Source organism: Nothoprocta perdicaria, unplaced genomic scaffold (assembly GCF_003342845.1).
Source record: "Nothoprocta perdicaria isolate Ctin4 unplaced genomic scaffold, notPer1 scaffold_12, whole genome shotgun sequence".
Lineage (NCBI taxonomy): Eukaryota > Metazoa > Chordata > Aves > Tinamiformes > Tinamidae > Nothoprocta > Nothoprocta perdicaria.
Window position 1 is genome coordinate 2,336,485 of NW_020454316.1, and position 23,349 is coordinate 2,359,833.

The following is a 23,349-nucleotide window of genomic DNA, read 5'->3' on the forward strand; positions in this document are numbered from 1 at the left end:
GCCAGTGACCTGTTCAGCAGCCTCTGTTTACTTTCCAGAGGTCACATAGCAGAAAATACAAAACATCACCATAGGTATTAATTACAAACCTTGCTTAATTTGTTTTTAATCCTTTGGTTGACCTGTGGACACTGAAGCGTCTTTTCCTCTGCAGAAATGCTGTCTCCAGAGCGGGGTGGGTGGTTTTCCACGGGCTTTTATGTGGAAGGCAGTCGGGCAGCCGTGGCAGCGTGCCCGGCAGCTACCTGAACTGATTTAAAAACTGTTTTGCTCTTTATTCCCGGGGGCTGCACTGAAGCGAGGTAATAGCACCACTTTACATACCGGCTAAGAAGCTCGCTGGGGGCTGTGCAGCAGAATCCACTGCTTCTCACAGACCTGGGGGCTCAATGATGCTTTTCAGCATCTCATCAGTCCTAGAAGAAGTCTTCATAGTCCCTTCCCGCCTCATAATGCTGCTTTTGTGGGTTACTAGTGCTTTGAAATTGGCCGTTTCTAATCAGCAGTTGAGGGAAGGTCTGACCACCAGTCCATGGATTTCTGGGAAGGTTGGAAAGAAGCTGCGGGGGGGCCTGGAAGCCACGGGATGGCACTGGGGCTGACACATCCCTTTAGGAATCTTTGTGGTACAGGGAGATAGGCCAGCYCTTCTGACTGAAGTATATATTATAATTTCTTTTTCCCCGTTAATATTGTACATTTGTATGAGTGCAAGGAGCCTGTCCTTAAAGGAAGGCTGTTTTGAAGAACGCTCCTGAGCAGGGAGTAGGGGGAATGCGGGGAGATGTGCAGTACAACAGTGAAGCCCAAGTGCTTGGTATCGGGTAGCTCGTGGAAAAAGCCACAACTGACAGTAGCAGAATTTGCCTTGAGATTCAGCGGCCCGCTGTAAATTGCATTTTTATCTTTCTTTGTTCAAGGGAGCCATCTTTAAAATGTCACCGCTCTACTCAAGGTTATTAGAACAAATGTCCTTACCACGGGGTAGCAGGAACATCTGAGCTGATTCAGACTGATTGAATTGCGAGAACGAAGGCAGAATACGGGTGACTTTTCTGTTCGTGCTGCTTATTTGATATATGTCGTGTGGCTTACACACGAGGAAGCAGCAGTTAAATTCTGGAGTACTTTTCTTTTTCCTCTGGAGAGTTTGCAAACACTTCAGGAGAATTTTGATTTGTTTGAATCCAAAGCGAGCCTTGCTGCTGAAGTCCTTCTCATCACAGCAGCAAGTCTGTGCGAGCCAAAGGCTCCCGGGAGGAGAGATCCAGCACCTAAGTTAGATGCACAGGAACCTAAAATTTACTTTTTAACTATCTAGCAGCATTTAAGTGATTCTTAGGGCGCTGCATCACTGGGGGTGGTGGTCAGAAGATRCTGGTTTATACCCTGGCTCTCTATTGATGAGGGAGGCTTTGCATGCAGGATGCAGGACTGGGCACTTGCCTTGGCACTGCTGTCCAGGGCAGACACAGAGAGCTGTGATTTAATAACGAGGCTTGTTTAAGGAGGCTTAGGGCTTCAGCGAAGGATACAGAGGCACTTTATTGAAGCAGCAGCGAAGCAGACAGCTTTTCAATTGATTTTTATCAAAGCACTTGCAGTTTCCATTCAAGGCTGTTAAATTGATAATAAATATGGTGCAAAGAGTCTGTTTCCAGGGCTGCTGTTTTGTTTTCCGTTTCTTTTTTTAATGAGAAACTGGCATAGCCCGGGGGTTTATAAACACCTTTTTATTTTCCATTCTTTGTAATAACCCCTTAAGACATTTCTTCATATTTTCTGTATTTTAGGATTTTCATTAGACTTAAAGAAAAAGTAGTCCCTAAATAAACAAATAAATAAATAGATATCTACCCACAGGACTAGAGAAATGTATTATGATAAACAGTCTGTTGTAGTCCAGCAGGAGGAATTAACCCATCCATTCTTCTCCACATAGATAATTTGACTAAATTGGCTGATTTACTGTTCTTGTAACTAAAATACCTTTAAAGAAAACCCCTTTTCCCAAGGGCAGAATGAAGCATTCAGGTAAAATACCTTATCATCTTAGGATCGCCTATCGCCTTAGGTGATTAGGTACCAATGAGAATTAAATGTTTGCACCACGTTGCTGGAGGCTGAATCGTCTATCTCAGTGTGAGTCCATTGTAATACAGCAGAAAGTCCTAAGAAGGATCCCTGCTTTTACACAGAACCACCACAATATTGTGCCCCGTTCTTGAGATACGTTTTCTCCGTAAGGATGGCAATGACTTGTCTTACTAGCAGAGGTCCCCAGCAAATGCCATGTCAAAAAGATGAACATTGTCTGCTCACGTTGAAGAAGGCAGAAAAATGATTCTCCTGGGTGCTTCTAAACCACTCTCCTAGCTGGGCGGGCATTGAAATTCATTCCTCTGGTGTTCGTATAAAAATGTGCTAGTCCTGCAAAAGACCCTTTGATTAAATGCTTTTACTTTTGTAAGATGATTTGGATCTGCTTTCGTTTGATGAGAATGGATTGTGTCGCAAAGGAAATTTCTCTGAAATATGAAAATAGGTATCTTTGCTTTTGAAGCAGCAAATAAATACTGAGTCACCAATCTAGCAACTTGGGGGAACTACATATGTGTGTGACGCTGAATAATTAGTATAATACCCCTTAATACAGGGTTCCTAAGACTGGATTTATTTTATAGGCACAAAAGCAGATTGTAGTTCATGAAGGTCTTAGACTACGTATTTTTGAGTAGTGCTGGTTTATCTTCTCCAGCATAGTATGCTTAGATGTATATACCATATGCTTCTAATATAAATCTGTGTGTACCAAGTTGCAATGTGGGGACAGCTAGCTCACAGTGTGATACTGCTCTGTTCATGTACTTYGCAGATTTTTAAGCCTTATATTTAAAATATGCCAAATAACAAAAGGAGGAGCCTTGTGTATCCTTCCAGCTGATTTCTTGTTCCATCCAAAATGATTTATTTGCGCAGAAAGGAAACCAGGAGAAGTATTTTATGTTTTCCTTAGCTGAATTTAGAACTCCTTTAAGCTAGTTAAACTTTCCTTTGATTTCTTAAAATTGATTTTTTTTTTTAAATTAAGCAGTTTTTGAAGGCGATCAGTGTGGCTGATTGTATCCTCAGTGATGAAGTATCTGTAAAATGGTCAGTGAAGGAGCAAAATAAATGAGCAGTTTTTGCGGAAATTTCTGTGACATGGTCTGCAATGGGGAAGAACATTGCACAGTATCTGGGTGCCTTTKAGGGATGTCCAGATTTACTTTTTCCTTGTCCCGTATTTAATATTTGACGCTGGATAAATCGCCTCTCACTCTGTGCTTGGGTTTCGCAGTCTGTGCAAGGAGCAGCTGATAAGAAACACCCACATTTGGAAAACCCACGGGGGAGAAAAACCCGGAATAGTTAGGCAATTAACTTAAAGGCCAGTCTGAACACCACCACTTCCTTATTATTATCATAATTATCCTTATTATTTCTGCTRTGATGAGTCTGAGGAAGTCAGCCAAGGCTCGTTTTCCACGTTCTTGTTTGCATTTGTCTGGGGCATCCTGGTTTTCTACATAGAAGAAACTTGTTGCTGAATATGAGGGAGAAAAGGCTTCCAAGAGGATTTTTAATCCCCCGCATTTGCTTAGTCATTCTGCTGACAGTTCCCCGATGGCTCTGCTGGTTTGTTACCCTCACTTGGAAAGGGATCTTGTAAACTGGTGATTCTGGAACACAAAAGACTGGGGTCTAAAGGCTTTGCTGTGTCCGATCCCCCTTCCCTCAGGAAGGGGAGTGCTGCAGGTAAGCTTCTCTTGGCATTGCTCATAGAAGAGGATTTCTCACTTATAACTGCTCTTTCACTTGCCCCAGAAGGGAGGATGCAATGAAATTCAGCCAGACGATTACTGAAAGCAGTGTCCTGCCATTTAAATACTCTCCAAGTGGACTGTGCCAGCCAAAGGGGTATGATCGTTGCCTTAATGYAGCACCTGATTTCAGCTGGGAAGAAGTTCTTCCCAGCGCCACTGCGTCGCTCGGCCACAGAAGCCCTCCCAGCTCAATGTCCACAGGGTAATCCCAGTGTCGGGAGACTCAGAGGTGCTCAGGCATTCGGGAGAATCCRGCTGTATAGTTTGGTTGATGTATAAGCCCAGTTTGGTTAATGTATAAGCCCAGTTATTCTTTGAGAGCACGTCAGCCTGCTCCCCAGCTGCTTCTCAGAGGCATTTGGAGTTAGATTGCTGGAGAAGAAATTCTCTTCTCAAATTCAGAGCAAAGAAGCAGCACGCAAAATGAAGGCACCTAGTGGTGTTGGAGACTGTGGGAAACCCAAGGACTTTTTAGAGAACACCTATCTTATTCTCAAGGCAAGAAGGACTTTGTTACATCCCAAGTATGATTGTTGAGGATGTTGCTAACTTGCGTGTGTTGCATCCCCTCTGTTTTCATGGGAGGCATCTGCTGTGATGAGTGTGGCAAGCTTTATATTTGGCAAACGTAACAAAGAATTCACACTCCTTGTGTGCTTGAGCAAAYGGAAAAAAAAAGTCATCTTTTAAAATCTGGTATTTCCTGACCTTTCTTTTTCTTTTTTAGCTCCAAATAGCTTGTGTGTTTATTTTCCTTTTGGAAGGAAAAGGACATCTCTTCTTGSCTATACAAACAGAAAGTTACCTTGAGCAGATTAAAGAAATTGCAGGTTTCAGCAGCTTTGCCAGCAGATTTTGGAAGGTCTTGGCGCTGTCCTAGCCCTACAGGCTGGCAATATTTCATAGCTCCCAATCACTTTCCCTTCTCAGACTAACAAATACATCGGTAGCTGAGCATGGGGGCATTTTATTTGTGATGTGACGAACAACGAATTTTTGAAATACAGACATCTGAAAAAAAAAATCTGTAAGGCTTGAATTAGGGATCCTATCCAGAAAGTCAAGCCTGAGGCTTTCAGCTGCAGTCAAGTTTTGACAGAGGTGATGCAAAAATGAGGTAATATTTTGTAACTCATCCTTCCAAAACGCCTCTCATCCGCCGCCTTCCTTTTGTAAGAGTTTCTAAGTCAGTTCTTTTTGGACTGAAATCAAGCAGGTAAAATCTTAGCCCAAGTATTTTTTTTTTAGGAAATCTTATATATCAGCAGAAGAGATGAATGAAGCTGATACTATGAACATCTGTTGGGCTCAATGCAAACTCTTTTCCTTCTCGTACAGAAAGCTGCTCAGGATGGTTATTCCTCAGTGTTCCTGGRAAACAAGTTTGTTGAGAGTGAAGAACTTAATCACTCAGTTGCTAATTTAAGATTAGGGAAGAAAACACCAAGTAAACTCTCCTGGAATACTTCCTTTATGGTGAATCTCGAGATCAGTCTCCACACTGTGACCAGTTATTCCATGAACAGTCTCTAATAGCCTCCCAAGCAATTATTACGTGGCAGAGGGATGGTAATAAGAGGATTGCTAATGAAAGCTAGCGGTTAAGCAGAATCCAGGATATATTTGATTTTTTTTTTGTGTACCCTTATCTCTTGTCCAAGCTGTTGTAATAAATAGCTTGTTTTTTTCATTATCTTCGAGCTGCCCTTTCTGTACTGATCTTCGGTTCTTCTAATTAGAAGGGTATTTTGGTGAAAAGAGCGGCTGCAGACCTTTGTGAAATTTGCTGCTAGTACAAATAATGGTAAATCTGAAATCATTTATTAGACAAGAAGTTGTTATGGCAACTATAAGATGGCTGGCTAATCAGAGAGTGAGATCAGTTTTTATTTACAAGCGTAATGAGCAATTAAGTTTGAGCAGCTGTCAGACTTGGAAAGTGATTAAAGTTCAGCAAACAACCCAAATGGGTCAGTGTTCAGTTCTGGTGGTTTTCTGACACTGCAGCTTGATCGTGTGTGCGTTTTAGCTGCTATAATTAAAACTGCCTTCGCAATCTCTTATCTGTGCCAGTGACTTGGCGTAGCGGGTAAGGAGCGAAAAATCCCTCCTCCAGACAGGTTCCTTGAAGGATATTGGCAGCTAATGGGGTGTTTCATGGGCAGCGTCGCTGAAAGCGCTGGCTGCGCGTGCATGAAAGCACGGGTCGGGTGCTGCCTTGCACGGCTKTCTCCAGGGATGAGGTGGAATTCCAGGATGAGATGGATCCCAGGATGGAATGACTGTCTCCAGGGATGAGGTGGAATTCCAGGATGAGATAGATCCCAGGATGGGATGGTCATCTCCAGGGATGAGTTGGAATTCCAGGGTGAGATGGATCCCAGGATGGAATGRCCGTCAGCAGGGATGAGGTGGAATTCCAGGATGAGATGGATCCCAGGATGGAATGGCCGTCTCCATTGCTCATCCTAGGAGAGACAGCTGAATGTGTCCAGCCTCATGGAAGCAGACTTGATGCCTCTAAAGGCCACCCTTTCACACAAGGCATCGGTACCTTGAGGTTGGTTGCTTAGGAAGCTGTTTCTCGACTCCGGTTAAAAATATGCATGTTTCCCCAAAGAGGCTGGGAAAGTCTTGGTTCACCCAGAAATACACAGGAAAACCCAAGACAGCTTAACCTTACCAGGCAGCAAAGCTCAAGCTTTTGGCTAATCACCCAGGGAATGAGGCCAGGCCTCCCCTTTCCCAAAGGGAAGCAGGAGCAGCATTCCTTAGCAGTACCATTCTGCTGTGTTTCCTACTTTTTATTCAGTGTCCAGTGACTTCCSTGTGTTACTGCATTCACAAGTTGTAAGCACCATGTTATGAGTTCTTTTTCAGCATACACTAGTGCAGCCTTTTCATTTGCTAGGATATACCTCCCTGTTGCAATTAGTAAATAAGCCAAATTGCTTGGATGTCGTGCTCAAAATCTGCGCTCTAGTTAAAATTCCCAGCTGTCTGAGGATGAATAGAGTTGTTTTCCAAAAGTATGCTGCAATCCTCTGATACATTTACATTATTTTTAATTTTATATTGCACAATGCTGTGGTACTGTAATACACGCTATTACAGTAGAACATAAAATGTGTTGAGACAGTTTGCTTAAAGAATTAACTGAGTCGTATGACTCAATTATGCAAGTGGGTGAACGGAGACTCACGRAAAAGTAAAATGATGTAAAATAAAATGCACTTGCATAGTGAACTGAACGTCTGGTATTTACATTCTCTGTTCCTCAGTCCTTGCAGGTTTGTCTGCAGCAGCGACACGTGGGAACTAGGGTTGTGGAAGAGGAATTGAATTTTTATGGGGTTATTAGAGACCGAGAATCTCCATTTCTCAGCCCGTCCAAGCTGCAAGCGTGCACAGGTGCCCTGCTGTGATTGTTACACTCGGGTTTCCTGCAAGATCATGGGGAAACGTTCAGCCTTGAATCATTAGCAGGACTAGCCAGCTTGGCCCCTTGAAACAGGAGCTGGCACCTGAGCGCTTGCAGTGACAGCAGCACTGGCAGAAGTTACCCCGTTATCCCAGCAACTCCATGCAGCTTCCCCTGCTCCCCTTAGCATATCCCAGTGGCTGGTTTTCAAGCCATGTAAAATGGACAAACAGGACAAATTTGAAACGAATGGTTCAAACAGGACAATTTGAACTGCATAGGAACTAGGTGTCTTTTTTACAGGCCGAATCTCATCTGTTAGAGCAGTGTGAAGGAAGGCTGCAGCACTGAAGAGCAACCTGAGGCATCTCGCGCTGGAAAACACAAATTGCCAGACCCTAAAAGCTGCTGACTTCTCACTGCTCTGTTCTCTCCCACTTGTGGGTTAATTGGAGCTTTTCAGCAGGTGCTGAGCTCTCACTTCCATAGTGGCAGACAATTAGGAGAGCTGGGTGAGGGAGCATTAGCAGGAAATAATCCTAGTGCACGATTTGTTTAGTTCCATTGATAACACATTTTAATTATATGAATATTTACTTAAAAATAGGTTGCAGCATGCTGCAGTTGAAGAGTAAACTTGCTCTTATAACTGCTTGCTCTGTAGGAATGGCAGATTTTGCCTTTTTTTTTTCCCCTCACCAAATGTAATTAGTGTTTTCAGTTTATTTTGAGCATGTGAGAATGCAGGCAATTGACTTTAGGAGTAACCTGTGGGGGAAAAAAAGAACAGGAATGCTAATGCTGGAGCCTGATGGATTATCTTTGCTGTATAGTTTGTTTGCAGCAAACAACGTGTTGCAAGTGAGCGGATGGGAGGGGGAGTTTTTAATATATGGGGATGGRTTTTTAGACTTTGCAGCTGACGTGGATTAAAAATTCTTAGAACATTTCATCCATGAAAGGCAATTAGTTTTGTTTTATGAATATGAAAAGCACGTAGCTTGTAAGTACTGGAGTGAAGTCCCAAGTGAGTTATTAGAACTTGCTTTACTCATGTAGTACAAAATTAGCCATCAAGAGCTGATGGATTTCAAATATAGCTCACTGACACACTGATCACCCCTAACTTTTCATAAAGACTCCTTTTTTTTCAACCTCACCTGTAATTGCTCCATGCTGTTGGTTTCARGTCCTCAATGGGGCAACTAGCTGCAGATCACAAGACTTCTTGCTCTTGATCTCACCTGTAGCATTTTGTGAAGCTGCCATCCCAAAGTGTCTTCCTGGGGTTCCAGCAGCCCTGGATGGTAAAATTCGGCATCTATATATGTCAAATATTCTTTTTTTCTCTCTCCCTTTCCCCCTAGTGATAGCTCTGTGGCCGCAGTCATTCTTCTGCTGTGTACGTGTGGTTTTTCTATGAAGTTTTGATGTGATTTACAAATAGGCTGTTTAAGGAAGTGCCACCCTGCTGTTTGGTGTGATTCTTACATAAACCCATTGCAGTGGAGCTTTAGGTGCCCTTGCTAGCAGCAGAGCAGAGAAATAAAGCGCTGCCTTCAGCTGGTCTACGGTCTAGAGCTGGCTTTCTTGGTGAGAAAAGCTTCTCAGCTGCTAAGGGATATTTCAAGAAAGAAGAGTCTTTCTAGCTTCTTTGAGTAGGGTTTTTTTTCCCCTGTTTTTTTTTTTGAATAGGGATGAGCCAAACCCCAGCTATTAAGTTATTTCCYATTTGTAGTCTTGGTGAGTATGCAGCATTCATCTAGTATGGCTGTGTTTTAATACTTAGGGTGCTCAATTAAGGAGCTGTCAGGGTAGTTACCACAGTCACCCCTAATTCTTGGAGAAATACAAACCCTTTGGTGAGAAGTAGGCTAAAATTCAAGGTCTGCCCATGAACGTGACTAAATGGTGATGAATTTGGTGTATAACACTGTCTGCCTTGCTGTGGTCAAAAGGTGGAGTGGCTTTAATGTGTTGATAAATTCACCCATATGGAGCCATATGGACAAGTCGTGGTTACTTGCAGTGTAATAAAGAAAAGGCAAATCCAAGGGAGAATATTTTGTCACCCAAAAGGTTTTAATTTATGCTTTTGTGCCTCTCATCTAGGGAAGAAAAATGGGCACTCGGAGCATGATAATATTAGACTCCTGCAAGCGCTGCCTAATAGATCACAGCCGTTTGTGAGCCGGCCAGCGACCCTGTCCCCTGCCGYGGTGTTACAGGGGGACCGCTGCTCATAAGACATGACACATCATAAAAACCCCATAGATTTGTTGCTCTCCTGCAGTAAACCACACGGTAAATGTCTCTATTCGAATCCCTTAAAACCCATTGACACACAGCAAGCGTTTTGCAGTGCTTTGGCGCTCCCGAAGGCTGCGGCGTATCGATGGGCGCGAAGGCGCGCGGCGCTTCGGGCGCCGCGGGTTTGCAGCGAGGTCGGTGCCTCTGCTCCCAGCTCCAGGGAGAAGTGCCTCTGAATCATGCAAATGGCTCGGCGAGCAGAGAGCTCTTCTCGTATGACCTAGTTCTGAAGGACTGCTATTTGTGGTGCATGGGTCAACGTGGCAGCTTTAATGAGTGTACAGCGCAGAGGAGGAAGGGTTTGAGGTTGTTTTTGATTCGAGCTGTCTGGAATGAGGAAGTCTGAAGGGCTTTTTTTGGTTAAAGAAGCAGTGGTCTCTTTCTGCCTTCTGTTTTGGAAGAGAGAGACTTACATACACAAGTCACTCAGCAAAGCATGGTGTCAGCAGCAACAATTTCTGCTGATGGAGGAACTTCAGTGAGAAGAATCATAACAAAAGCCTTTCTGGTTTAGAAACACATTGCTCAGATTCCTACTGCCTTTAAGGGCTGTGACTAGATCATCATTTTTACCTTCTGTACCATTTGAGTACAGAAACTGCCTGCACTAGGTTGTCCTGTTGGGCCACTTCTCTGCAGGTTCAATAGCTGTTGTACTGTTAAGGTCAGTCCACTTTTACAACCTGCAAATACATCAAGACCTATAAGGTGTGATAAACTAAGCTGGTCAGGCCGATAAGCTCTCCCACTGACCTTGACATTATTACAAGGATTTCTGTTTTGATTTTCTCTGTGTTCAGTAGAGCTCAGATTTGAGTATAGAAGAAAAATCTGCTCTCCAGTCATTAATATTTGCTCAGTATGTTTTAATCCATTCAGCTCGCTTTGCTTCTGAAGCTGCTGCTCAGCTGTGCTCAGTGAATCAGCTGTAGTTTCCTGCTCCCGAGGGGCTGGATTTCTGGGAGACATTAAGCAGTATCTGTTCGTTAAGCGGTATCTGTTCTGCAGAATACCTAAATCACACGAATGCAGAAGGGTAAATAGCATAATATTTAAAGGCACAATGATTGCGTATTGCATATTTCTGATTGCAGTTGGGCTGAGCTGGAAAATAGATTTAAAGAAATTTGGCATTTGGTCGGCAGCTTTGGAAAGAATAAAACCTGGAAGTTAATTGGGGAAAATGCCAGTTGCCAGTCAAGCCCTGGGCCTTCAGCCTGCGTTTGAGCTGAATGCTCCTGGGGTTGCATGCGTGCCCATCTCCTGAATCCCTTGCTATTTGCTTTTAATGCAGACTCCACATTCATTACAGACATCAGTGATTCATTTATTCAACCCCAGAAACTTGTGCGAGGCAATCAGTGCGGACAGATGACTTCATCCCGAGGAGTTTCAACGTGAGCACGGCTAAAATCAATGGGAAAGGCGCACTGGGCAGCGGGGCTGACCAGCGCGGCTACGGTGCGACCCAAAGCATRTTTTTCCATAGTGCCTTCAGCTCGGATCGAGCCCCTTTGTTCTAGCTGACCGGCTTTTCTTTGGAAGTGTGAAGCTCAGCATTTTCAGAGAAGTGTGAAATAAGAAGGGTAGAAAAAGGACTCGGAGCAGCGAGGTGGCTAATTGAAAAACGCTATTGGAGCTTTGCTTTCTGACAAAGAATCTGCCTTTTTTTTATGAATAAGTCACTTCAGTGGTTGGGTTTGATCTTGAGTTTTGAATGAGTCACGTTTGGGGCTTTTTTAATGGCGTTTTGATAAAAAAGAAGAAAAAAACTTCCTGTTGGTTGCCCTAATGTGCTTGTCTTTTTAAAATGTGGTTGCGATTGGCTCYGTGATTGCCTTTTTAAAAGCAAATGGGTAGAAAGCCAGAAGGGACTGTTAAGTGCAGGGGTATCCAGTGCATTATTTTAGTGTATCTCTATCTTCCAAGTGAGCTGTCTCGAACCTGGCAGCTATGGGAATGGCCAAGATTTTTACTCTTATCTTTGTTTTGCTTGGATAGCTGAAATCTGCTTTTGTGGTGGCTGCATATGGTCTTCCCTGAGGTCTTATTGATGGAACTGCGTAGGTCATTGATGATTTAGGAGCCACAAGGGCACTCACAAAACATAAAGTTGCTTGCAAGCGCGACAGCTCTATAAGCTACAGCCCAGGGAAGAGATGTTATCCTCTTATTCCGTAGCTTATCTAGCCTGCTGGAGCTATCTTGTGTTTTTTGCATTGCTTTTGTGAAGCCTTGTTTGTCTGGAAAGATCTTTGTCCCTTCTGTCAAAGCACTGGATAGGGCACGTTCTGCATGTGGCTTCGGGGGCAGCACCGCTGGACATGTGGATGGGGGACCAGGTAGGGTGGAAGTGACAGTAACAGGGAGCAAATGTCTTAGCTCCTTCTGTTCTATGCCTCGCATTATGGAAAATGAAATATAACACTTCTGACAGGTTGATGAGCTAATTTGGGTCTTGGAGCACCACRGGTAGGCAGGTGAGCTGCAAAGAGGCAAGACAAGAGTTTAAGTTCTGCAGTCTTTGGAGCTTCTAAGATTTTTTTGAAAAATGATATTTTATGCTGCTTGATAACCAGAAGACAGCAGGAAATCTTAAATCTGGAGCGTCAGTAATTTGAAATAGGAACTTTTTAACTTTTGGGTTTCTGTAATATGGTGCCTCAGTGTGCATGGTTCTTGCATAACAGAGGGCAATGTTTCAGGTGTGCTTCTTAGCATCTCAAAAATACGACTCAAGAGTCTTTGCAGAAACATCTGGAAAAGCCCCACGAGGGAAGGCTGTGATTTGTCTGAGCACAAAGATCCGTTCACTGAAGAGATTCAGAAATTCCGACAGGAAACAGCTCCGTTCCCCAGCTGCCGCTTAGCGTGGCCGCTACCTGGTGCAAAACTGAGCTCCGTGCCTTGTCTTCCAAGCATCTACGCAGCCCCACACTTGGTTAGTAAAAGTTCCAGGTGGACCTTTTGGAGAGGCTTTTATCCCTCTCCTGCCCGCTGCCGTCCTGCTGCTGGAGCAGCTCTTCTCTGTGTTTTCAGCAGCCAATATTTCACTCAGCTGCATGAAGATGCCTGTGCTGGGAGGGTTCGATACCCCACAGGCTTGAACTCGTGCTGTCAGTGCAGCTGCAACCCTGATGAAAACCCTCTGTCTCCAAGAGCAGCTGCAGCGTAAAGGTCAGAGAAGAGCTCTGGACACCCAGGAAAGAGAAGAGCTGCGAGTTCTGCATTATCTGATGCACAAATAAACAAAGTCAAATTTTCAGCCTGGCGTCAACACTGTAGCTAAAGCAGGAGCAGCATGGACCGTTCCCAGGGTCACGGTCCCGCAATCCTGTGGGTTGATAGGGATTGTGGACTGTGTCCAGCAGGACTGCGAGATTAGTTGTCCCCAGGACGCTCAGTGTTTTGCTGTCGTGTGGTGGCTTTAGAGGTTTGTTCAAGGTGGATACTGAAAGCTCTGTTCCTTTCTTGAGTTTCCACAGCCCATGCAGCCTGTTTTCCACATAGAGCTTCTGTGGACATGTTGGATGGGATTTCTTTGTGGCAACATCTCCGAGGTCGGAGCGGGCTGCCCGGGAAGAGGCTTGGCAGAGCTTTCAGAATGCTCCAAAACCTGTGTCGTTTCAACGTGAGCTTGGAAATACAGAGCCTGCCATTTGAGAGACGCTGGGAATGGAGACACAGGAGCTACATCTCAGGTGGAAGCTGTGAATGAGGAAATAACATGATTTTTTCTCCTTTTCCTTGAAGAGTAGAGACAAGCCCCTCTTTGCATGCGTGGAGGCAGTGTCCGAGATCTGCAGCGTATCGGGCACAGAGCGCCAGATTGTGTCTTCCCACCACAACGCTTAGGTTTAAATTGGGAAACATGGTCAGACCCGATAACATCTTACTTGAGAAAGAGAAGGAGTTTCTGGTAAGGTGCAATTGGGACCGTGCTCGGCGTGCGACAGCACCCCTGGCCCTGCAGTCCCCGCGGTGACACCGACTGTGCTCTGAGTTGCTCCCCGTTCAAAGGTGCTCAGGGCACCCTTGGCACCGAGGCTGGGAGGTGGCAGCGCTTCTGTCACGCAGTTAAACCATTCCATAAACCCTTCCATGTAGGGAAGGCAGAGGCAGGAAGGGCTCCTTCGTGTTTATTTTCTCCCTGGTTAAACATTTCTTATGTTGTCCTGCAATACCTGCACCAGTGCCATTCAGATTGGCTTTTAATAAGATTGAAGGATATTGGGGAACTGATATTTTTTTTCCAAAGAGTGTTTCTTGAAGAAAAGCAGGCCATGCCTTCCCAATTCTGGGATAGTTTCCAAAACCTGTTTAATCTTGTCAGTGGTATCAAGCTGCTGCTTGAGGAGGGGCCTGAGAGCTACGACATGATCAGCATCAATGATATTTCCAATATATCAATAAATAGCGGACAGATTATTGGAAAATTTTAATATTCTTCCCTTTTTGATGTGCTGGACAGGGATTCTCCTACGAGTGTGGGCAGAGCTGAGTTGTGTCCTTGGGGATACAGGAATTCATCCTTGTGCAGAGCTGCTCATAACGCTCACATTCACTAGTAACATTTAGATCCTAAGTTTTATCTAGAGTTTTATTGCTGTGGAAAGTGAACTGCCTTCACAGCTCTTATTTATCTCCATGAAGGCTGTGCTGCTTTGGAAGACACTTTATTTAACATGAAAAAACTCCTTAATATTCGAAAATGAAAAAAATTGCTGCATCTGCTGTGCTGCAAGAGGAGGCGACCGGCAAAGCGCGAAGGATTTATAAGCACAGTGCTGCAAAATGAGAGATTATGCCTTAAATAGAGGGTGTTTCTTAATCTGGCCATTTGATTTGTTTTCTTAATCTAAAAATGTATTAACAAAATTCATGTGTTCTCCACCGCGTTTGACATCAGGCAGCGACTTAGCAATATTCCGACTTTCCAGTTCTGCTATAACCACTTCTTAAAAATGATTGGGGGAATTGCTGACCCTGTGCAAAGTTGTCCCAGCAGCCCGTTCCTTCATTGCTCTTGTAAAACCCATTTAGTTAAGGCTTGTTGTGAGAAAACGTGTCTGTGGCACTGCTCTACAGCAAAAACAAGGCAGTATGTGGGCGATAGCACGGGGATGTTCTTTGAGTGTTCCCAGCAGCCTCATTCATAGCTCCTTTTCCAGGTGCCCTAGGGAAAAGGGAATCCCTCTTCCCCCCAAAAGTTCCCTAACGAACATTTTATTTTTGCATCTCTGTTCCTTAGCTAGTGCAATACGTGGTTGAGACTGCGTGGGTTGCAGACGTACAGCCGTCTTTTTTAGAATTGCTTCTTTTCCCCTTGGGCAATTTGAAATTCCAACCAGAGTTGGGAGCTAATTTTAGTTTCTTCTTCAGCGACCAGGAGCGACGGGCGCTCGGCGTCTGTAGCCGCTTGTCCTTTGTAGCCTGTGCGTGACCCAGATTTTGTGCTGCAGCGCCCTGCAGACTGTTACCGAGGGGTTAACAGAAGGCCTGTGAGTCCGTGGGGTTTGTTTAAAAATCAGCATTACATTGCAGTGAATTAAAAGCCTGTAAAATTGTTACGGGACCAAAACACGGCGCTTGATTGCTGGGAAGAGGGGGAATATTTCACATAAACAAAGCTGGAGATGCCCCAGGAGGAAATTCTGCATTCTCCCAACCTCCTTTTGCATCCCGGGTCCCAGAACCTGTGCAGTGATGTACTGTGTGCCTTGGAGCACTCCTTGGAGGTGCCTTGGAGCACTTGTGTCTTCCAAAGGTAGAAGGAGAATGCGGAATGGTCTCCTCTCCTGAGACCTCTTTTCCATGCACTTCTCTATGCTCTTGAGATCCATGACTTCTTTGTGGCATTCTCAGCTTGAATTTGGCATATACTAGCTGTTTTTTCCTCAGTTTTCTGCAATTTTTCTCCCTGATAGAGCTGCTTGAGACACCGTTCCAGTGTAGACAAGTCATTGAAAATTCAATTACCCAGACATATAGTCTTTCCCCAAATAATGTCCCATAATTATGGCCTGTGGACATCTATATCCTCAGTCATAGTGAGAGAAAAGTTAATAGGAAAAATGTTGATAAACAGAAAAAGACATTTGTGAAGTCCTTGGAGCTAAACAGGGCCTGCCTGATCCCGGGGACAAACTGGGATCTGATATTATATATATTAGACTGAAGGGTGGTGCAGGGTAGTGAGGGAAGATGATACCTCTGCTTTTGCTTCTGCTTAAAAATGTGCTTAGAAGTCTTTTCTTGGGTTATTTTACATTACAAAAAAAATGATCTCCTTAACCCTAATGACCTTCCAAACCTAGACTAATTTAGGATGGCAGATGTTTGCCTTCAAAGTGCTCTTTCTAGATCAGTGTGGCCAGCAGCCTTACATTTCTGCATTCAAACAGTACGATGCAGATAGATTGCTGCGAGAAAAGGGAAAAAATCAGGGGATGCTCTGGGCGCCACCAGGCACAACTCTATTGATTTAGGAGGAAATCCCAAGGAGGAAATAGTCCTTGTCAAGTGATTATTTGAAGTTATGGCTGTGCTACCCTTGCAGTTGTCCATAAATTACCCTGCCAGCCGTTGGCATCTGCTGGTGTCACAGAGCTGTAGGTCATCCTGTGCGTAGCGTTCAGGGCGATGCCTGAGTGACTAAGCCGCCACGCAGGCAGGGAGGAAGAACTCGGCAGGGCGAGGAAGACGAATGGTGSCCAGGGCAGGGGCATAAAGGCCGTCCAGCACGAGAGGAGGATGAGGGACGGAGCACAGGGCGGGAGGAAGCAACACCTGGGCTCTGGRCAACAGGTATTGAAGGACCACAGTATTGGGGTCAAAGAGGTCCTGGCCAAAAAGGAAGGTCCCCAACTGATACCATCAGGAGGAAAGGTTTGATTTTGCTTAGAGTCAGTAGGGAAAGATGTGACTTTTCCTTTCCAGCTCTAAGTAAGCAAAGATGGACCGAAGTATAGCACCCAATCCAGAAGATGTGCAAGGATTTCTTTCTTTAYTATTATTGGTTTTTTTCTTTTACAGAAAAGGCCACAGATGGCTCTCTGCAAAGTGAAGACTGGACCCTTAACATGGAGATCTGTGACATTATCAATGAGACAGAAGAAGGGTATGTGCTGGTTCAGCAAACTCTGAAAGGTTCATGAGCACCTTCGTCTGACCAGCTGCTCTCAGCATGCGAGGAGGTGCCGTGAGTTTGGGAGGCAGATGCTCATAATTCAAATGCAGTTTACAGAGTGCATGCAGGTTGCTCCGTTTTCCTGCTCGTAACTCATTCCAGAAAAAAAAAATATTGTGTGGTGCAGCATTTTCTGTGGTTGACATGAAAAACATGTGCTAAGCATCCTGTTCAAGGGGGTGCCAAGTCTCTGCTTCTAGGGCTCTTGTTTTTGGCAGGTGTGTGTCTTCCCAGTGCTGCAATGCTATTCATTTCAGGTAATAGAGAGCTTCTCTGCTGCATCTCCTGCATGAGCACCGGCAAAGCTCTGCTRCTTGCAGTTTGCAGGAGAGCTGATCACTGCTGTTATGCCCTGGGCCTTTTTCTGAGTGACTGTCAATCTTTCCTACTTGATCAACATCCTGCCATTTCAGAGGCCTCGGGCATTGCTCTGGCCTTGAATCCTATGATATCWTGTCTTCTCACATAATTCTACACAGCCCTAGTCTGGTCCTTGTCAAGTTATCTGAAGTTAACACACATGCTTCTGTCCAGCTGGAAACAGTAATGTAGGATTTACCTTTTCCTGCAGTCTGACATGTGGAAAGAGTGTCTGAACTGTCTTTAAAATGGTCTGTTTCTCCCGCAGTCCAAAGGATGCCATTCGAGCACTGAAGAAGAGGCTGAATGGAAACAAAAATTACAGAGAGGTCATGCTGGCTCTGACGGTGAGTGGGGGCAGGCTGGAATGTCTCAAAAGGGCAGGTCCCTTTTCTTTTGTCCTTGCCCTTTCCTGGCACTCTTGCGTGTACACACCCTTTGCTTTAACAGCCACTGCTCTGTCCGTTTCTTCCTCCAGTCGCCTCTTCWCTTCCTTAGGAGAGTTGCTGGGAGCTTTTCATAGCATTGTAATGACTAGATTATTTTTTGGTTTGGGGGGGCTCTTATCCATCCTGAGTACTGGTTTGAGGAAAGGTAAATTAGCCCAGATGGGATTGTGTACCCCCTGGATCCTTTCCTCTACTCTCATCTACCTGTACCCAGACATTTCTCCACTCCAAGGCAACACCTGCAGACCTACCTGCAAGTGAGGAGGATGAACTTGACGTAGATTTAGCTTCATAGGTAACTGCTGCACAATTTCCCTTGTGAATGGGTCTGTGTAGGAGACTCGCATTAATGTATGCTGATCTAATTTCACCCAGCAAAGCCTCAATTATACTGAGCTCTGCTAGGGAGTGAGATAATTTGCAAGTGACCTTTCCTACTGACGACTTTAGCGAGGGCTTTCCTGGGTATTGCAGCACTCCAGAAAACGCAGGGTCGGGCAGGCTCTGCCCTGCAGCAGAGAGGGATGAGTCGCCCCAACTAGATGGAGTTACATGCAGTGGGTAGGTGATCTGTATGGTTCTTTCAGAGAGCCCTTGTTGCATCTCCCTGATGAAGCGTGACTGTCCTTTCAGTCTTACTGCCGTTTCCTATCCTGGATTGTCATTTTGACAGATTACCAGGGACCAAACCATGAGATTATCCATTGTTCAAGAAAAAGGGGAATTCATCAGGAATGAGCCCATGTCATCATGGCTGATGAAAGTAGTTGAACTAGGAGAGTAATTACAAACTCCTCAGATACAGAGCTTCAGTGGTTATTAGCTGTGGCTGCAAGGAGAGGTGACGCAGTAGATTTATCTCCATGCTAATCGTGTTCTTCAGAGAAAAATCAACAGCTGGTCTTCCATGGCAATTGAATGGCAAGTGGAAGGTGCCTCCAGCGAGGCTGCAGGGGGAAAATGTGTCAAAGTATAACCTGTCAGAGCATTCCCAAGGGAGTGTTTTGAATGAGTGATGATCATTCACCTGCATTCCCAGCTCTAAAACACGGCTTGTAGCTCAGAGCAACCTGCTCCAGCTGTGTTCTAGGTCTATAGGAAATGGTGGAAGGCTACGACCTGTAGCTTTCTCACTGTGACTGGAGGTCTGCTCTCTTACCTGCTCCTGATGAGATGCTCTGTCTATTTAGTTGTTCAAGGGCGCAGATTGGAAAGCTCTGCTTTGAAGAACAAACTTTKTATTGCTTTGCTTTGAAAATAGGCACAAGTAGATCACACAAGCACCCCATTTATTACTGGACTGTGAGGTACATCTAAATATGTCTATAGAGAAGGCATATATTTGATAACACTGGGAAGAAAAGAAGAATTGAGAGTGTAAGACAAAATTCTCCGCTGTCTTCTCTCCCTCTCAGCAGATTTCTAACAAAAACCCAAATCAGAAACCAGCTACATGGGCGCTGTGTGTGCAATCAAGCTTCGCACCAACAATGCCTGTTCTTTTGTGTGTGTGTAGGTGTTGGAGACCTGTGTGAAGAACTGTGGCCATCGCTTTCATGTCTTAGTGGCAAACCGTGACTTCATAGATGGTGTGCTGGTGAAAATCATCTCGCCCAAGAATAACCCCCCCACTATTGTACAGGATAAAGTTCTAGCGCTGATTCAGGTACCCAGCTTGTCTCTGCTTCCACGTGTTGCTGTCTGAAATAAGGCCTGTCTGCTTCAGTGCTATGCATTGCTAAACGCGCTGTCATTGAAAAATGTAGTGAGTTTTTAATATGTAAAAACAAACAGTATATCCAGATCGATGGGGAAGAGCAGGCTCATGCAGGCCCAGCAGTTTTATCCAGGGAGAAACGTCTGGATTATACTTAAGATGGGTGTCGCTTTGCTAAAAGAGAGGGCTTTTAAAAAGATAAGTGGGTGGTTTTGCAGTTTGGCTGTCAAATCTAGAGGCTGGAGACGTGCTCTCTTTGCAGCTCTGTGATGGGCATGTCATTCGAGGCCACGAAAATTTTAGAGGAAAATCATGCTTTTGCTGTCAAATGAAAATCTCCTACCTCTCTGTGTCTGTTTCTTTGACTGTAAAATGGAGCCATTTCCCTCCTTTCCGAAGTATCCAGAGTTCCCCTTAAAGAAAAGGGTCACCTAGGAGTTTAAAAGTTTGTGATGTCCCTTCTGGGATAACTCTGCACCAAAAGTGCCCTGTCATGTGCTTGTCCGCAGAGGGGAAGTGCAGACCTGGGCCTGTCTGGCATTTCTTCTTCTATGCAGCATAACAATAAACACCACATTAGCTCCACAAACCATTAGCAACACACGAGGAAACGTTGGTGCCTGCCTGGAGGAAATTTAACAGTTTTAGGGAGCTTTATCACTAAGGCYCTGGTTAGTTGCATACATCAGAGACTAAAAGATACTGCGTAGTTAAAATTATATAAACCTGCTGCAGTGTTTCTAGTGGCAGGGTGTTTACAAGCGTGTGATGTAACTTGCAAAATATATTTCTTATTTTTGTGGCAAATTTCTAGTTTCTAGTTGTTTATTTGTTATGTGAATACATTGTTAAAGCATAACTATGCAAGTAAGTGCATTGTTAAAGCATAACTATGCAAGTAAGTAATTGCTTAACAGGAAATAGGCTGGGAGGGAACCTAGGTGGGCAACTCTTATGGGACCCCTTAATTCCTGGTCTCTGCTCTCTAGGCATTGTTTTAAAAATAATGCAATGTTAACGAAATTATTCGAAGTAATTCTTGTGCATCGGGGTGAGCCCGTGGGTGTCTTGTCTGCTTGGGTGGGAGAGCTGGATATGTGCGATGACAGGGTGATGATATTAAATGTTGTCCTATAAAGAGAAATTGTGTATTTTTATACTGTTTGCTTTGCTACAGTATTTTAGAGGATGTTGGATATGCGGAGACCTGGACTTGAGTGGATTCCCAAGCACTAATGGAACTAAAAGGAAACAGTGTTTGTAATATTACCAAAAAGCCACAGTCATTGCCCCAGTGTATTTAAACAGAGCTTTATCTGAACAGACTTCGTGCCGCAGAGCTAAAAGCCTCATTTTGTTTGGGTACTAAATGCCTCTTGGTATAAACAGTCTGGGAATTATGAAAGTTGCCTGTGGGTGGGTTCCTTTGGTGTCTCATTAGCTGGAGGTGCAAGGGGACTTTGCTTTCCAGATTGCCTGACGAGTTRGGAGCAGTGATTGCAGCCACTCATCTCGGGTGCCCCATGGACATGCACACCCAGAAGATCCCCTGTGTCCTGACCACCCTGCTCAGCTCAGACTTTGCTTCTAGAGCTCCCTGCRATTGGAGTTAACCGTGTTCCGGAGGGCTGATCTCTTCTCAGCTCTGCTCCACAAACGTTAGCTTACATTTATCCTCTTCTGTAGGCTTTTTACAACATGATATCAGAGAATTAATAAGTACAGAAATGAGAGGATTAATAGCACAAAGTTAGAAACACGGGGAAAAAAAGGCTGTTCAAACAGCATCTGTTTTCAGCCATATAGCTCCTGCACCCCTGGGACTTCCCATGGCAAGGGTAGATAAAGCTTCCATGCAATTTCTTATCYAGAGGCTCGACTGTTTTGAGATGTTGGACATCTCACTTTTTCAGCCCAGCTCCCAGTATAATAGTGAATTAGCATATGGAACATAGGAGCTCTCCTTGCTGCTTCCCCTTGCTGAGAGGCCTTGCGGATGCAGAGCTGCTGAAATAGCCTCAGAGTTCACCCCGTTTCCCTGCCCTGCAGCTGAGCACTGGCAGCAAAGGGCAGATTTTTAGTGACCTGCCCAATTTTTTCGAGAGTGCATGTGTTAAAAAAACGTCTGACACTGGAAAAAAGTATATCCTGTGATGCTCACTGGTTTAGGGGGCCGATTTGTAATGATGTTTGGTTAACTTGTTTGCGGGTTGAAGTGCCCAGTGGGATTTAGATGTCAGCATCTTTTACCATCTACTTTTGGTAGTCTGGCCTAAGGATTGAGAAGATCTGATCTTAGGCTAAGCTGTGTCCCATGCTTCTTTGGACAATGGGAAGCCCCCTAATAAGCTCTCCATGTAGCATCCAAATGGTTGATGCAGATAATTTATTCTAAAACAGTTGAGAAGCAAACCCAAAATTCTTAGCTTGCAACTAATGGGTGGTATTCTAGGCACACAGGGCAGGAAATGCTGTCTCCTCACACTGAATAGGAGTAGAARTCTAAATATTAATTATTTCTTATTTTATTTTGCTATCCTTGGTTTCCCTCCTCTCAAATGTTGAAAGGTGGTTAAAGATAGCTTTTAAAGTAAAACCAGTCAAAGAACTAGTCTAAAAATGGTGATTAAATGAATTTAAGTTCGGAGCCCACACACACTGCTCTCAGTAGTTCTCTGACACAGTGATAATCCAATTCACATGTGTGGGGGCTTGAGGAGGATATTTTGTTTTTAACTGAGTCATAATATTTCATTTCTTCCCTCTCTTAAATTTTTAATTCCTTGGCTAATTTCCAGCAAAAGTGACAGGCAGGAGCAGCTTTCAAGCCACTCTGTTCCTAGAAGCTTCCTGAGCACAAGGAGGCTGGCTAGAGAAGGGAAACACTTCGTACTGCCACCAAGGGAAAAACTCAAGTGTGGACTGAAGTCTTTTCAGACCCCAGAGAATTCACGCAGGAGAGATATTATGAGTGTGCTGGCTGTGGAAATTCTCTTTTTCAACTTGTTCTTTCTATCACACCAGGGGTCCAAACGCTGGATATGCATTGTAAGAATCCAGGCTTCATTAGTTCTGCTGCTCATGGGACTGCATGTTTCACAATCTAAGAACCTTACAAGCGACCCTTTTAAATGTGTTTGATCCAAATAAAATACTGAAGGGAGCTTGGCATCTATGGTTTTTTTCTTCAGCAATAAATGAATATATTTCATAAAATAACCTAAGATTGTTGCATGACCTGTTGAGTTTTGCTGAGATCAATTTAATCTTTCAAACAAAYGTTTTTGTTTTCCCATGGGTTCATTGGCTACAGAATCTGCAAGAAAAGATCAGCAGATGCAATCAGGGCTAAGAAAAAGAGGTAGGAGGAGGCTTTAACTTGCAGTTGCAGATGCTGATGCTACCAGGGCTATACAGCCCTCATCTGTGTTATATTCATATAAAATGTGCATGTGTTTGTCTTAATTTTTGGATCTTTTAAACCAGATCTGTGAAACACACGAAAGTTAGGATGTTAGGATAGTTAGGATGATAGATAACGAAAGTTAGGATAACTTTGTAGTTAGTCTCTGAGGTCAGGATGGAGCAGAAACTTTTTTGGGAAGATTTATGGATAATCCCTTATGTTTTGCAGGCTTGGGCTGATGCTTTTCGAAGTAGTCCCGATTTAACCGGAGTCGTGCATATTTATGAAGAACTCAAGAGGAAAGGCATAGAGTTTCCCATGGCAGATCTTGATGCTCTGTCTCCAATACACACACCACAGAGGGTAAGCTGCAGCTTTGCAATTCCAGGAGCCTTTTCYGGAGACATGTACATGGTTAGGTAATGCTTAGGTAAATACTCCTTCTCCTGCTCTTTCTCTGAGTTTGACTTGTTAAACTTGCAACGAACATTCTTAGCCCTAGTGGAACTTTTTAACAGCGAAAGAGAGTGGAGGAAAAGCAAAATGCAGCTGCATTTGACAGGCTGGTGAGCTAATGGATTTTCCTCTCTCAAGTCAAGAATCAATTTGAAAAGAGCAGGGAGTTTGGAGG

The 23,349-nt window shown here is 44.3% G+C and overlaps 1 protein-coding gene across 5 annotated transcripts in view; it reads left to right on the forward strand.

Annotated features, from left to right (window-relative positions):
• The window catches only part of TOM1L2 (target of myb1 like 2 membrane trafficking protein), a 51,020-nt gene that overhangs the window by 2,896 nt on the left and 24,775 nt on the right, over window positions 1-23,349 (forward strand). For all 5 annotated transcript variants that reach the window (XM_026053837.1, XM_026053838.1, XM_026053839.1 and 2 more), the window contains 4 exons: window positions 16,633-16,717; window positions 17,415-17,493; window positions 19,112-19,261; window positions 22,947-23,081. In XM_026053837.1, the coding sequence (XP_025909622.1) occupies window positions 16,633-16,717; window positions 17,415-17,493; window positions 19,112-19,261; window positions 22,947-23,081 (449 nt within the window). Of the gene's footprint in view, window positions 1-16,632; window positions 16,718-17,414; window positions 17,494-19,111; window positions 19,262-22,946; window positions 23,082-23,349 lie in introns of those variants that run through there.